Here is a 13,521-nt window from a genome sequence, read left to right on the forward strand (position 1 = left end):
GAGGGTGAGAAAGAGACAGAAAGAGACAGAGAGAGAGAGAGAGAGAAAGAGAGAGAGAGAGAGAGAGAGACAGAGAGAAAGAGAGAGAGAGAAAGAAAGAGAGGGAGGAGAAACACACAGAGGGTGTGTGTGAGAGAGAGAGAGAGAGAGAGAGAGAGGGAGAGAGAGAGAGAGAGAGGGAGGACCAAATGCTTTATTTGAAGTGAATATTTTAGCTCCACAAGCTGAAACAACAAATCCATGTACCTCATACCTAAAAATGTTATAAATATTTATTTATTTATTTATTTATTTATTTATTTATTTATTTAGTGTTATAAGGGGACTAAAATCACACCCTGTCCTGTGTTACTTTCCCATCACATCACGTCCTGAGGTGATTTCTTTCTTAAAAAAAAAAGATAAGGTAATTACGGTGACATAAACCGTACGTATCTGTGAAAGTAATTACACTTGGACTACAATGGAGTTTTCGCTAACAGGCGAGAATCGAGAAGTCGATGTCTAATTTAAAGCCCAAACAAATCAGCCTTTAATGTTCCAAACTATCCGATCGCGTCTTCGTCCTTCTCCGGAGCCGAAACCCGGACGAGGGACGCGTTTTTTTTTTTTGCTTTGCGAATTTTGACGCCGTACGCTCGTGATTTATTCGGCGGGGAATGAAAAAGAAAAATTAAAACCACACTAATGGCGGCCTTTCGGTGTAATTTAACAGCTAATTGCGGTTTTTGATCTCTCGCTCCTCGAAGCGAACGTTCTTTTAAACGTCTAATCAGCCTCTAATTATTTCTACATTTCCCCACAGGCCTTCAGACAGAGGCAGCGTTCTCACAGAGACAGCTTTAAAACAACAACAACAACAACAACAACACAATGCATGAGATCTGGTTTATAACTCTCGACCCGAGGCAGCGAGGACGGGGTTGAGGTTAGAGTCGGTGAGGCTTAGGCATATGCTGAGGTTTTCCTGAACAGCTTTGTTCCTTCGTGCATGCGATGGCTTCTGTGGGCCGGACCTCGTTTTCCCACAAGCCTTAGTAAGGAGTTAAGTACTGAGAGATATTTTCTCTTTCTCGTGGAATCAGGATCGATACGATGGAAGTCCCCGGAGGACCGGACGTCGTATTCACTCGCTTACGTATTTAAACCAGAAGTTCTTCATCCTAAAGTGTCTAAAATAAAGCCCTGGGTGATATTTAACACTGATTAGAAATCAATTTCCAATCACGAATAGAGAATTATATACTTTAAACATCTAAGAAACGACTTCAATCGACGTCTCATTTTTACCTTCGTTAAAAAAAGACTGAGTTTATGATTATGCATGAATATGCAAATTTGGCGGCACCCTTGTGTAGCATCCTGACTAGCTATCCAGTCATCTTTTCCTGTCGCGGCTCACGTCTATATCAAATCATTTCGAAGTTCATATTCAAACCTGTATGAACGTGAGGTTGCCATGACAACCACTTTCAGCCACCACAACGTCATCGACCTCTAATGAGTGCAAATAATCGACAACAGGTGGCGCTTTTTAAGAAAAATAACCCTTGGATGTTTTATTCCTCTTATGGCAAAGTACATAAAAAAATAAAATAAAATTGTATTAATTAATTATATATATATTATATATATATATATTAATATTAAATATATTCATTTATATGAAATAAACCAAAACGTACATTTATGTGTAGTTATCTTAAGCCATCAATTCGACATAAAAACGGTCCGAGTAGCGTCACGATAAATCGTTAAAATGGCTTGGATTTCGATTGGAAGCACGAACCGTCCGACTTGCTAAAGTCGAGATGACAAAGCTGATGAAAGCTTCCTGCTCGCTGTCAGTGGAGCTCGTAACGCAGTGAAATCATCACCGGATGCACCTTTTTTACATTCCTACTTCCTCCTATGACTCATAATGAATCCTGTGGCTTACAAACGAGTCAAAGTGAGTCAAAAAGAGCAAAAAAAAAAAAAAAGACTGTGATGACCTTCAACTCGTCGTCATAAATCACACTGAAAAATGTCCGGAGTTTCGTTATCGGCCTCGACAGAGCCGCTGCTCCCCCATGGGGCTGTTGGAGGGAGTTAATGAATTACAGTTGTTACACCCAATAACGAGGTGGGGACAGATCGAGTCGAGCGGCCAGGGAGGCTCGCTGAGAAACAAATGACCCTGCGTGTGGGAGGTTCACATCGGATACCGAGGTGTTTTCTGTATACTTTATAGCAGCGCTTGATAAAATGATTCAAAAAATGATTCATTAAAAGGAATCAAGCTGATTAAATGATTCGTGATTCATAATGTGTTTTTTCCCCTCTTAAAAGATCGAGTCAGTCCACGTGACTCCGCTCCGGGCCGGATTCATTCGGACTGATGGCCTCGGAGGCCACGCCTCCTCAATTCAGACTGAAATGGATAAAGGCCACGCCTCCTTCACTGGGACGAAATGCACAGAGGCCACACCTCCTTAATTGGACTGAAAGTCACAGAAGCCACGCCTCCTTAACTTGGACTTCCGTTTGATTAACAAAGGTGTTACCTCCTTAGTTTTCTGGCATGAACACAGGCCACACCTCCTTGTTTCTTTTATTATTTATGACAGACACAGAGGCCTTTTTATCACACACACACACACACACACACACACACACACACACACACACACTAAGGCCAGGCTTTATGATTGGCAACAATATGAAGTGTTTAAATAACTGGTTCAGACCCTGGAACTGAGGCAACTGCTTATCTGCATTGAGAGGAAGTGTGTAGGGTGGATAAGCAGCGCTTAGGAGAAATGTCTTGCGATGCCCTTGTAGCTTGTTCACTTCAGTCGCTCCCCAGCCATCAGAATCTCAGACAGCGGTTCTGCTCGGCTGGAGCACGAGAGCCATGAGGAGCCCATCAGCGCTTCTCTGGGGGGGAAGTCGTGCGGAATAAACCCCTCGCCGAAGGCTAATTTGCTGTGCTAATGCTCCGTGAGGGCTGGTCAAGGACTCTGAGATAGGGCTCCAGCAGATGGGAAGACGACACACACACACACACACACACACACACACACACACACACACACGTGCACACACGTACAGATACTTACACGTAAACAAATACAAACAAGTCTGTTGTCCGAGTTTGAATCATTCCACCTGACAATAATGGTAAATATTAAAAAGGCATTTTCTGGGGAAAAGCCAGCTGGTTGCTAAGCCATGCTCTGAGTAAGTGAAAACTTACAATGCTCATGAGGAGCAACGGCTACCCAGGAGCATCTGGAAGAAACCTGGAGGAGATCTCACAAGGCCATGGAGATGCAGCGGACTCGTTCATGTTTACCTGTTACTTCACTCAGTGCTACTCGTTAGGACCCCACAACATGGAGTTAGAGTCTTGTGGGCTATAACATCTCTTTGTGAATTGTAATGCGACGACGAAAGGAAAGGAAGGAGAAAGGACAAGAAGGAAAGGAAAGGAAAGGTAGGAAAGCGAACAGAAAGGACGTGACAGTAAATAAGGAAACGGAAAGAAAGAGATAGAACACAAGGACACAACGGATAGAGGATCAAGGGAAAGGAACGTCAAAGGAAAGGAAAGAAAGAAAGGCTAAGCAACACAAAGGAAACGAAAAAAGGAAAACTAAGCCAAAAACGGAAAAATGAACCGCCTAGAAAGAAGGAGAGCGACACATCGAACAAGGAAAAGGAAAGAAAAAGGAAACGCGACAAAAAACGCGAATAAGCAAGTCAACTCAAACGATATAAAGCGAATACTAGGAAAGAGGAACAGGGCGAGCCATTAGGTAAACAGGAAACAGGAAAAGGACTCATATAACACCATCAGGGAAGGAAAGCTAGAGAAAACGTGCATTCGACCAACGGGCATAGGAAACGGAGAGAAAGGAGGGAAGCTGATCAGGAATGCAAGTAAGGATACCTCGCCCGAATCAGGAAGGAAAGCTTAAGAGGAAACCCAACGCATAGAGCATCTATACCCTCACCCACCTCCCTTCTAGGGATAGGCAAACGACACGGCATCAGATACGCCAAGGATCATAAACATCGGACAACATGGAAAAGGAAAATTAATGCGACATACCAGGCTATACTTACACTCGATACAGCGCGACGTACAACATGAAGAAAGTCGACAAAGAAAAATTTCCAAGAAACTATAGACAGCACATCAGATGCAGAGTACAAACGAAAAAGTGAAACATAGGTCAGCGACTGAAAGGAAGGATTGAACCGTATAGCACGGACAGAGCGACCTATCAAGGAAAGCGAAAGGAAAGGAAAGGAAGATAGGAAAGGAAAGGAAAGGAAGGAAGGAAGAGGATAACAACGGCAAGAAGGAAAGAGACAAAGGAGAGAAGGAAAAGGAATAGGAAAGAAGGATAAGAAAGGCAAAAGAAGGAAAGGAAAGGAAATGGAGGACAGGAATAAGTATCACTGGAAGGCACGGAAGGAAAGAAAGGATAGGAAAGGAAAGGAAAGGAAATAAAGGAAAGGAAAGAATAAAGAAAAAGGAGGAAAGGAAAGGAAAGGAAAGGAAAGGAAAGGAAAGGAAAGGAAAGGAAAGGAAAGGAAAGGAAAAGGAAAGGAAAGGAAAAGGAAAGGAAAGGAAAAGGAAAAGGAAAGGAAAAGGAAAAGGAAAAGGAAAAGGAAAAGGAAAAGGAAAAGAAAGGAAAGGAAAGGAAAGGAAAGGAAAGGAAAGAAAATGAAATGAAATGAAATGAAATGAAATGAAATGAAATGAAATGAAATGAAAGGAAAGAAAAGGAAAAGGAAAAGGAAAAGGAAAAGAAAGGAAAGGAAAGGAAAGGAAAGGAAATGAAATGAAATGTATAGAATGTAACTATGGAACTTAATGGAACGATCATATGTAAGAAAAACACAAAGAGGAATAATAAAAAGGAATAGAATAAAACAGAATAAAATGGAGTGGGCTATAAAAGGAATAGAATAGAAAAGAAGAGAAGAGAAGAGATGAGAGGAGAGGAGAGGAGAGGAGAAGAGAAAAGAGGAGAAGAGAAGAGAAGAGACGAGAGGAGAAAAGAAGAGAAGAGAAGAGAGGAGAGGAGAAGAGAAGAGAGGGTGCAGGTATTTCAGTCTACCGAGTGTGGGAAAGAGATGAAAAGGTGAGTGTAGGCAGGTTGGAGTGTGTGAAGAAAAGTGTCAGGAGTGTTGTGTGTGTGTGTGTGTGTGTGTGTGTGTGTGTGTGTGTGTGTGTGTGTGTGTGTGTGTGTGTGTGTGTGTGTGTGTGACAGAAAAGTGTCAGTAAGAAGCAAAGGAAAGGTGTAGAAGACAGTAGTGAGAGCAGCTCTGCTGTGTGGGTTAGAGACTGTAGCAGTGAGGAAAAGACATGAGGCAGAGATGGAGGTAGCAGAGATGAGGATGCTGAGGTTCTCTTTAGGAGTGACGAGGATGGAAAGGATTAGGGACGAGCACATCAGAGGGACAGCTCAGGTTGAATGTTTTGGGGACGAGGACAGAGAGTTTGAGACAGATTGAGATGGTTTGGACATGTACAGAGGACGGAGATGGTTATATCGGTAGAAGGGTGTTGGAGATGGAGCTGCAGGTAAGAGGTCAAGAAGAAGGTCAAAGAGGAGACATATGGGTGCGTTAAATGAGGACGTGAAAACGAAGGACTCATCATGAGACTTACAGGAAGAATAGAAATCATCTTCCTGTCTGTATCCTGCACAGGAAGCAGGAGTGGAATGTGCACCATATTCTCCACTACAGTGCTTTTAAAATGAACTCACAGCAGCTGGCTGGAGCGCAGTTTACCCCGTGTGTGGAGAAAAGCGTGAGAGCGTCAGGAGCGGCGAGAGCACCTGCATTCCTGCCTCCGCCACATGCATTATTCATACGCAGTGTGGAAGCCAGGCTGTCACCTGAATCCGCAGGTGTTCCCCGCTCTGATTACGAGCGGGCCGGAGAGCAGCCGTCGCTCAGATCCAGCACATATGACATGATCGCGCTCGTACAGAGACAGTGGACGGCGAGGTGAAACAGAGACGGTAGATTTATTCTGCCACGGAGAACGTAGTTGTCACCGTTTATTCCACAGTGGTCATAATCACTTACGTGAAGATACTCAGACTGCTGATGAGCCCTGTACACACACACACACACACACACACACACACACACACAGTAATGACATGATGGTAAAATAGAGTCGGGGAAACACAGCACAGGCGTCAGGTCGGGTAATCAATCGCCTGCCAATCAGGAAAGCTGATTGCCGAAAGAGTGTGGAAAGAAAAAACGGTACAATTTTGAACAGAATTGAACAGACGTGAAAAATGTTCCAGCAAACGATGCAAGCCGTGCGTTTTAAGGAACAAAAAAAAACGCCATGATCTTAACTTCTGCTATCCTTGACAGTGATTTTCACACAAGGTCAGCGTGAAAGCTAAATACGGCTCGCGAGACACTTCGCGTCATCCGACGAACACGATACAGGCGCGGACGATGATTTAACGGTCTGTGAGCGTCTTTTCAGGGGTACGAGGAGCAGCTGGCCCGGGTTTCAGAGAGCCGAGGGACGGTTAACTGTGTGGAACGGCCCTCATTACAAGAGCAGTCGTAACGCATGGGTCGTCGGAGCGGCACGGCAGCTGGGACACGACCCACAATCCCCTACTCACTGCTCATGGCGTGATGGCGCTAGATACACGGGCGGCTTAAAAGGAGACAGTCGGGGAAATTTGTCAGGGACTAAAGATGGAGCACAAACAGATTTTACTGGAAAGCCGAAGGAGCTTCGTCTCAGCTTTACTTTGCTGCAAAATTAAAGAATCGGCACAATGACGAAGCACGGTTACGGTTACCACGGTTACCAAAATCCGATAACGGCACATCCACGACAATTTTTCGACAGTTTTGCGATGTTTCATTTCTTAAAAATCAACACGTTATGCTTTTTATCCGTTTGTAGTTACGTATGATGATGTGGCTATATTAACACGGTTAAGGAAGCAGTTGCTATAGTAACGACAGCGTGTCATGTTAATATAAACTTGTGCTTTTTTCTACTGGTACTGAAAATGGATCGACCAATCAGGATATGTCCTTCCTGACGCCCCCTGAACAGTGGTCGTCTATCTGTTTATTTGTCCGCTCCTAATATTCCAGCTGTGACGAGGGGAAAAAAATCCCTCCGTACGACCGAGCGAACTGGATCACCTCTACGGCTTCATAATAATTACGAGGCAAATCTCTTCTCTGTATCAAACCAGGGGCTTGCATTAATTCTAATCAGCAAGTGTAGTGAGGCTTGACAGCAGGCCTCGAGGGGATACAGAGCGTGTGTGTGTGTGTGTGTGTGTGTGTGTGTGTGTGTGTGTGTGTGTGTGTGTGTGTGTGTGTGTGTGTGTACGTGTTATCACACTCTGAGCGGCTGAATTTGGCTCGTCAGGCTTCACCGGCTGCTCAGACACACTGACCTTTCCCCAGCCTCGATCTGAACAGGCAGCAAAATAAAAACGTACACAGATTCCCTCCTGGCCCAAAGGTATTTGTCTAGAATGTATTCAGAATCTACAAATAGAGGAAAATCTAACAGCTAGCGGTTTAGTACCGGGTATAAAATCGTCATCGGCTGACTTTCTTACACAAATACGGTTACTATGTAAATCACTCCACACCAGCATATGACTCAGGGAGTGGGTGGGGCCTAAAGTTAGAAGGCGGGGTTATTTGCTTCAAGGCATTCAGACAGACAGACAGACAGACAGACAGACAGACAGACAGACAGACAGACAGACAGACAGATAGATAGATAGATAGATAGATAGATAGATAGATAGATAGATAGATAGATAGACAGGCAGACTGACAGACAGACAGACAGACAGACAGACAGACAGACAGACAGACATTCAGACAGACAGACAGACAGACAGACAGGCAGACAGACAAGCAGACAGACAGACAGACAGACAGACAGGCAGACAGACAGACAGACAAGCAGACAGACAGACAGGCAGACAGACAGACATTCAGACAGACAGACAGACAGACATTCAGACAGACAGGCAGACAGACAGACATTCAGACAGACAGGCAGACAGACAAACAGACAGACAGACAGACATTCAGACAGACATTCAGACAGACAGGCAGACAGACAGACAGACATTCAGACAGGCAGACAGACATTCAGACAGACAGACATTCAGACAGGCAGACAGACATTCAGACAGACAGACAGACAGACATTCAGACAGACAGACAGACATTCAGACAGACAGACAGACAGACATTCAGACAGACAGACAGACAGACAGACAGACAGACAGACAGACAGACTGCCTGTGAGAGCGAATGCAGGGATCCTACCTGTGATTTAAGGCTCCAGTACTCTTCTGTCCCGTACGGAGCCTCACGCAGACTGGTGAGATAATCATAACTGATGACCGCCGTCTGAAACAGGAAGCGTTACAGAGCGTGTCAACAACACTCACACGCATCGGTGTCATTTCCACATAACAGACATGACACAGTAAACCTTTCTGACATCTCAACATCTTACTAAGTTTTTGAAATGTATTTTAATGACAGTTATGTGACTGAAATTTGACTGAGTTTTTAACTTTTCTGTTTATTCATGAATTCCGTGGGTCTTTTTATGGGTCTTTCCCCCTAATTCTCAATATTTAATCGCTTATTACAATTCAATATAAATAAAAATCTGTAACCCTGCTATACAAAATATTCACGTCTAAAAATATTTTAAAATGTCTTAGATCATTTTAAACCCTACGGTATATAGCACATTATCTGTGTAATAAACATCTTATTACATATTAATAACACATCGGAACAAATTTTATATTTGACAATTCTAATTTCATTTTAAAAAGATATATTTAAATGTTTATAAATTAAAGAATCCCCAAAATTATATAATACACATTTGATTTCTTTCTGCTTATTATTATTAATATTTATATTATAATAATGCTAATAATGCTAATAATGCTAATAATAATAATAATAATAATAAAACATAATAATAATAATAATAATAATAATAATAATAATAATAATAATAATAATAATATAGTATAATTATTAGTCATAAACACTCCTCACACACACACACACACACACACACACACACACACACACACACATACACACACACACACATCTTGTTCTCATGTTGGCATTGGGATATTTTACCGTAGCAGCCGCTCGGCCGAACCTGACGATGCTGAGGTCGTTGAGGTCAAATTTCTGGGAGAACAGGTAAAATCCGGACGAGGCGATGAGCGCGGTCGTGACAGACGACACTTTCAGCAGTCGCACGGCCATGTGAGGTGCTGCAACATCAGAGAAAAGCAAACAAACTAATAAACAATACATTCCCACTCCATAAACAACTCTACATCATTTGCAACAATTTTGTTTAAACACAATGTTTTGAAATCGAAAAGGTTTCGTATATACAAGGTTATCATTTTCACAGACGTCTGGAATCTGATTGGTCTCGAGTGATGGATTAAGGTTCTTTACTCTACAGTATATTGTAAGGAGCTTGGATAGAGCCAAGCCGGACCACTAGAGGGCGAGCTGACGGGTGTTTGCTTTTTATCGGATCGTATCGTATGTTGTTAATTAGTTATATATTATACATGTTTATGCTATTGACATTGTGTTTGTGAGTCATTGTTTGTAGCTGCTGTTGTTGTAGATGTCACGATATCGTTAGCACTTGGGTCTAATTGCCTATAGCGGACGGTTGCCGGCCGAGATTCGACTTTAGGCAATTACACCCAAGTCTCAGCTTAAAATCTGTTCTACTGAAGAAACACCTACATCTTGGAGGACTTAAGCCGCCTTTCCACTGCACACGACATACGGAACCGACTGTCGGATTTCGCCCCCTAGTGACAGTCGTGTGGAACGTGCAATATGATCGTGTAGACGTCAACTCTCTGGAAGAGAAGCTAATTCTCGCGGTCTCAGAAAACCCAATACTGTATGATACGTCTCTAGAATCATACAGAGATGTTAACAGAAAAAAAAATGAAGCATGGAAGCGAGTTGCCGAGATCGTCGGCGTTTCAGGTGTGTTGTATTTGCAAAATGTGCTAACTTTTTGCATGGAGACTTTTTCTCCGAGTCAGGTAGTGTCTTATCCACACTGATTTTCAATACTTTCTTTTGCGTCTCCGGTAAAGGAGAGCAAAAGCAAGAGCCTGTATTCTCCTTCCATTTAGCATGGTGAATGAATGAATGAATGAATGAATGAATGAATGAATGAATGAATGAATGAATGAAGGAGGAAATACAAACAATCAATGCAACAATAAATCCAGAAAGACCGCGAATCATTTCTGAGGAATCATGGACACAACATTAAAAATAATACAGTATAAATATTAATAATTTATTACTTTTTCTTTTACTTTATCAATAACAATGTATTTAAAACAAAAAGATTGTTTTTGATAAAGTTTAAAAATTACTAAAGTTAAGAATTATTGAAAAGTATTATAATAATAATATAAAAGTAATATTATTTCCTCGCACACACGAACCTGATTGGACAGCATTGGAATACTGTACATCACATCCGGTCGGCATATCGGATGCGGTGTAGTCGCACAAGTTAAAAATTTTTAACGGATCCAACGCTCAAAACGGATCCGAAAATTACGGCTCCGCAGATGGTCGGCACCTCACGCAGCGCCTTTGCGACTCTCCATAGGAAATGAATGACTTCCGGTTTATCGCCGTTGTTTTTCGTGTGCAGCGGAAAGGCGGCTTTAGGATGAATAAATAAACAGCAAACGTCCGTTTTTGGGTGAACTACACCATTAAGCTATAATTTCTGCCATATAAGCAATATAAAGAGTCAGATTTAAAGATATTTACTCAGCTCACTGTCATACCGACACTTCTATGGCAGCGGTTCCAAAATCCGGTCACAAATTTAACTTTTTCAAATGTTCTTTTTTCCTTTCATCATCCTAATCCCCTCATTTAAATTACCCTCATCCCTCTTGTAAGGATGGCAATCAAGAAGACTTCAGTAATGATGTCATGACAGTTCTCGTCAACGGAGATGATGAGCCAGTCGTGTCCATTGTTCTAGAAGAAAGCGGAGTCCTAACAAAATGTGAAAATACTGCGAAAGCTTGGATTTACAGACATTTTAAATCCAATGATTTATTTGTAACAGCAAATGTCTGTTAATATCAGTTTGTTGCTCAGATTAAGATTCGGTCCGGTTTTTTGCATAGACATGTAGACATGTCTAAGACATGCATGGTAGGTTGATTGGCATCTCTGGAAAATTGTCCGTAGTGTGTGAGTGTGTGAGTGAATGAGTGTGTGTGTGTGTGTGTGCCCTGTGATGGGTTGGCACTCCGTCCAGGGTGTATCCTGCCTCGATGCCCGATGACGCCTGAGATAGGCACAGGCTCCCCGTGACCCGAGACGTTCGGATAAGCGGTAGAAGATGAGTGTGAGTGAGTGAGTGTAAGTTAGGACGACTTGAATAAGCAAAAAGTTTTATAATCAAAAATATCATTGCACTTAAATGCTGCTTGAGATGTTTAAATTCTTCTTATTATTTTTAATGTTTTATCTGTAAGAACTTGTTTGTTTGTTAGTTATGTTTATACAAGGACGGAGTTGCTAATGTCAATGGACGGAGTCTCTAGTGTCAGTGTTTGTTTGTTTGTTTAGTGTTTATACAAGGACGGAGTCTCTAAAGTCAATGGACGGAATCTCTAGTGTCACTGTTTGTTTGTTTGTTTGTTTGGTATTGATGTTTATACAAGGACAGAGTCTCTAATGTTAATGGACAGAGTATCTAGTGTCAGTGTTTGTTTGTTTGTTTGGTATTCAGGTTTATACATGGACGGAGTCTCTAGTGTCAGTGTTTGTTTGTTTGTTTGTTTGTTTGTTTAGTGTTTATGTTTATACAAGGACGGAGTCTTTAGTGTCAGTGTTTGTTTGTTTAGTGTTTATGTTTATACAAGGATGGAGTCTCTAGTGTCAGTGTTTGTTTGTTTAGTGTTTATACAAGGTTGGAGTCTCTAGTGTTGATGTTTGTTTGTTTAGTGTTTATGTTTATACAAGGACAGAGTCTCTAGTGTCGATGTTTGTTTGTTTGTTTAGTGTTTATGTTTATACAAGGACAGAGTCTCTAGTGTCGATGTTTGTTTGTTTGTTTAGTGTTTATGTTTATACAAGGATGGAGTCTCTAGTGTTGATGTTTGTTTGTTTGTTTGTTTGGTATTTATGTTTATACAAGGATGGAGTCTCTAGTGTCAGTGTTTGTTTGTTTGTTTGGTGTTTATGTTTATACAAGGATGGAGTCTCTAGTGTCGATGTTTGTTTGTTTGTTTAGTGTTTATACAAGGACGGAGTCTCTAGTGTCGATATTTGTTTGTTTGTTTGTATGTTTATTGTTTATGTTTATACAAGGACGGAGTCTCTAGTGTCAGTGTTTGTTTGTTTAGTGTTTATGTTTATACAAGGATGGAGTCTCTAGTGTTGATGTTTGTTTGTTTGTTTGGTATTTATGTTTATACAAGGATGGAGTCTCTAGTGTCGATGTTTGTTTGTTTGTTTGTTTGTTTAGTGTTTATACAAGGACGGAGTCTCTAGTGTCGATATTTGTTTGTTTGTTTGTTTGTATGTTTAGTGTTTATGTTTATACAAGGACGGAGTCTCTAGTGTCAGTGTTTGTTTGTTTAGTGTTTATGTTTATACAAGGATGGAGTCTCTAGTGTCAGTGTTTGTTTGTTTGTTTGTTTAGTGTTTATACAAGGTTGGAGTCTCTAGTGTTGATGTTTGTTTGTTTAGTGTTTATGTTTATACAAGGACAGAGTCTCTAGTCTCAATGTTTGTTTGTTTGTTTAGTGTTTATGTTTATACAAGGACGGAGTCTCTAGTTTTGATGTTTGTTTGTTTGTTTGTTTGGTATTTGTTTATACAAGGATGGAGTCTCTAGTGTCAGTGTTTGTTTGTTTGTTTAGTGTTTATGTTTATACAAGGATGGAGTCTCTAGTGTCGATGTTTGTTTGTTTGTTTGTTTGTTTAGTGTTTATACAAGAACGGAGTCTCTAGTGTCGATATTTGTTTGTTTGTTTGTATGTTTAGTGTTTATGTTTATACAAGGATGGAGTCTCTAGTGTCAGTTTGTTTGTTTAGTGTTTATACAAGGATGGAGTCTCTAGTGTCAGTTTGTTTGTTTAGTGTTTATACAAGGTTGGAGTCTCTAGTGTTGATGTTTGTTTGTTTGTTTGTTTGTTTGTTTGTTTGTTTGTTATGAGTTTAAACGTTATGGTTTCTTTTAAAGCTACCATCAGTATGCAAGTGAAGGAAACGTTTGTTTACAGGAACTGGTTGATCAAAGATCTTTTAAAAATGCTGTGTGTTGCCTTTGACCTGTCAGTGCAATAAGAGAGGATTAAAAGCACGTTATGCTGCTGTTATAGAATGATGTAATAAAGCATGTAATAAATTATGTAATAAATCACACACTTC

The 13,521-nt window shown here is 41.1% G+C and overlaps 1 protein-coding gene across 3 annotated transcripts in view; it reads right to left on the reverse strand.

The window, feature by feature from the left end:
* adck1 (aarF domain containing kinase 1) overlaps nucleotides 1-13,521 on the reverse strand; it is a 118,087-nt gene that overhangs the window by 104,359 nt on the left and 207 nt on the right. For 2 of the 3 annotated variants that reach the window (XM_047821472.1, XM_047821470.1), the window contains exons 2-3: nucleotides 9,199-9,338; nucleotides 8,353-8,436 (exon numbers count right to left, since the gene is read on the reverse strand). In XM_047821472.1, the coding sequence (XP_047677428.1) occupies nucleotides 8,353-8,436; nucleotides 9,199-9,330 (216 nt within the window). In that variant the 5' untranslated portion in view covers nucleotides 9,331-9,338. Of the gene's footprint in view, nucleotides 1-8,352; nucleotides 8,437-9,198; nucleotides 9,339-11,013; nucleotides 11,152-13,521 lie in introns of those variants that run through there. The other variant, XM_047821471.1, reaches the window with a different exon arrangement.

Source organism: Tachysurus fulvidraco, chromosome 12 (assembly GCF_022655615.1).
Source record: "Tachysurus fulvidraco isolate hzauxx_2018 chromosome 12, HZAU_PFXX_2.0, whole genome shotgun sequence".
Taxonomy (NCBI): Eukaryota; Metazoa; Chordata; class Actinopteri; order Siluriformes; family Bagridae; genus Tachysurus; species Tachysurus fulvidraco.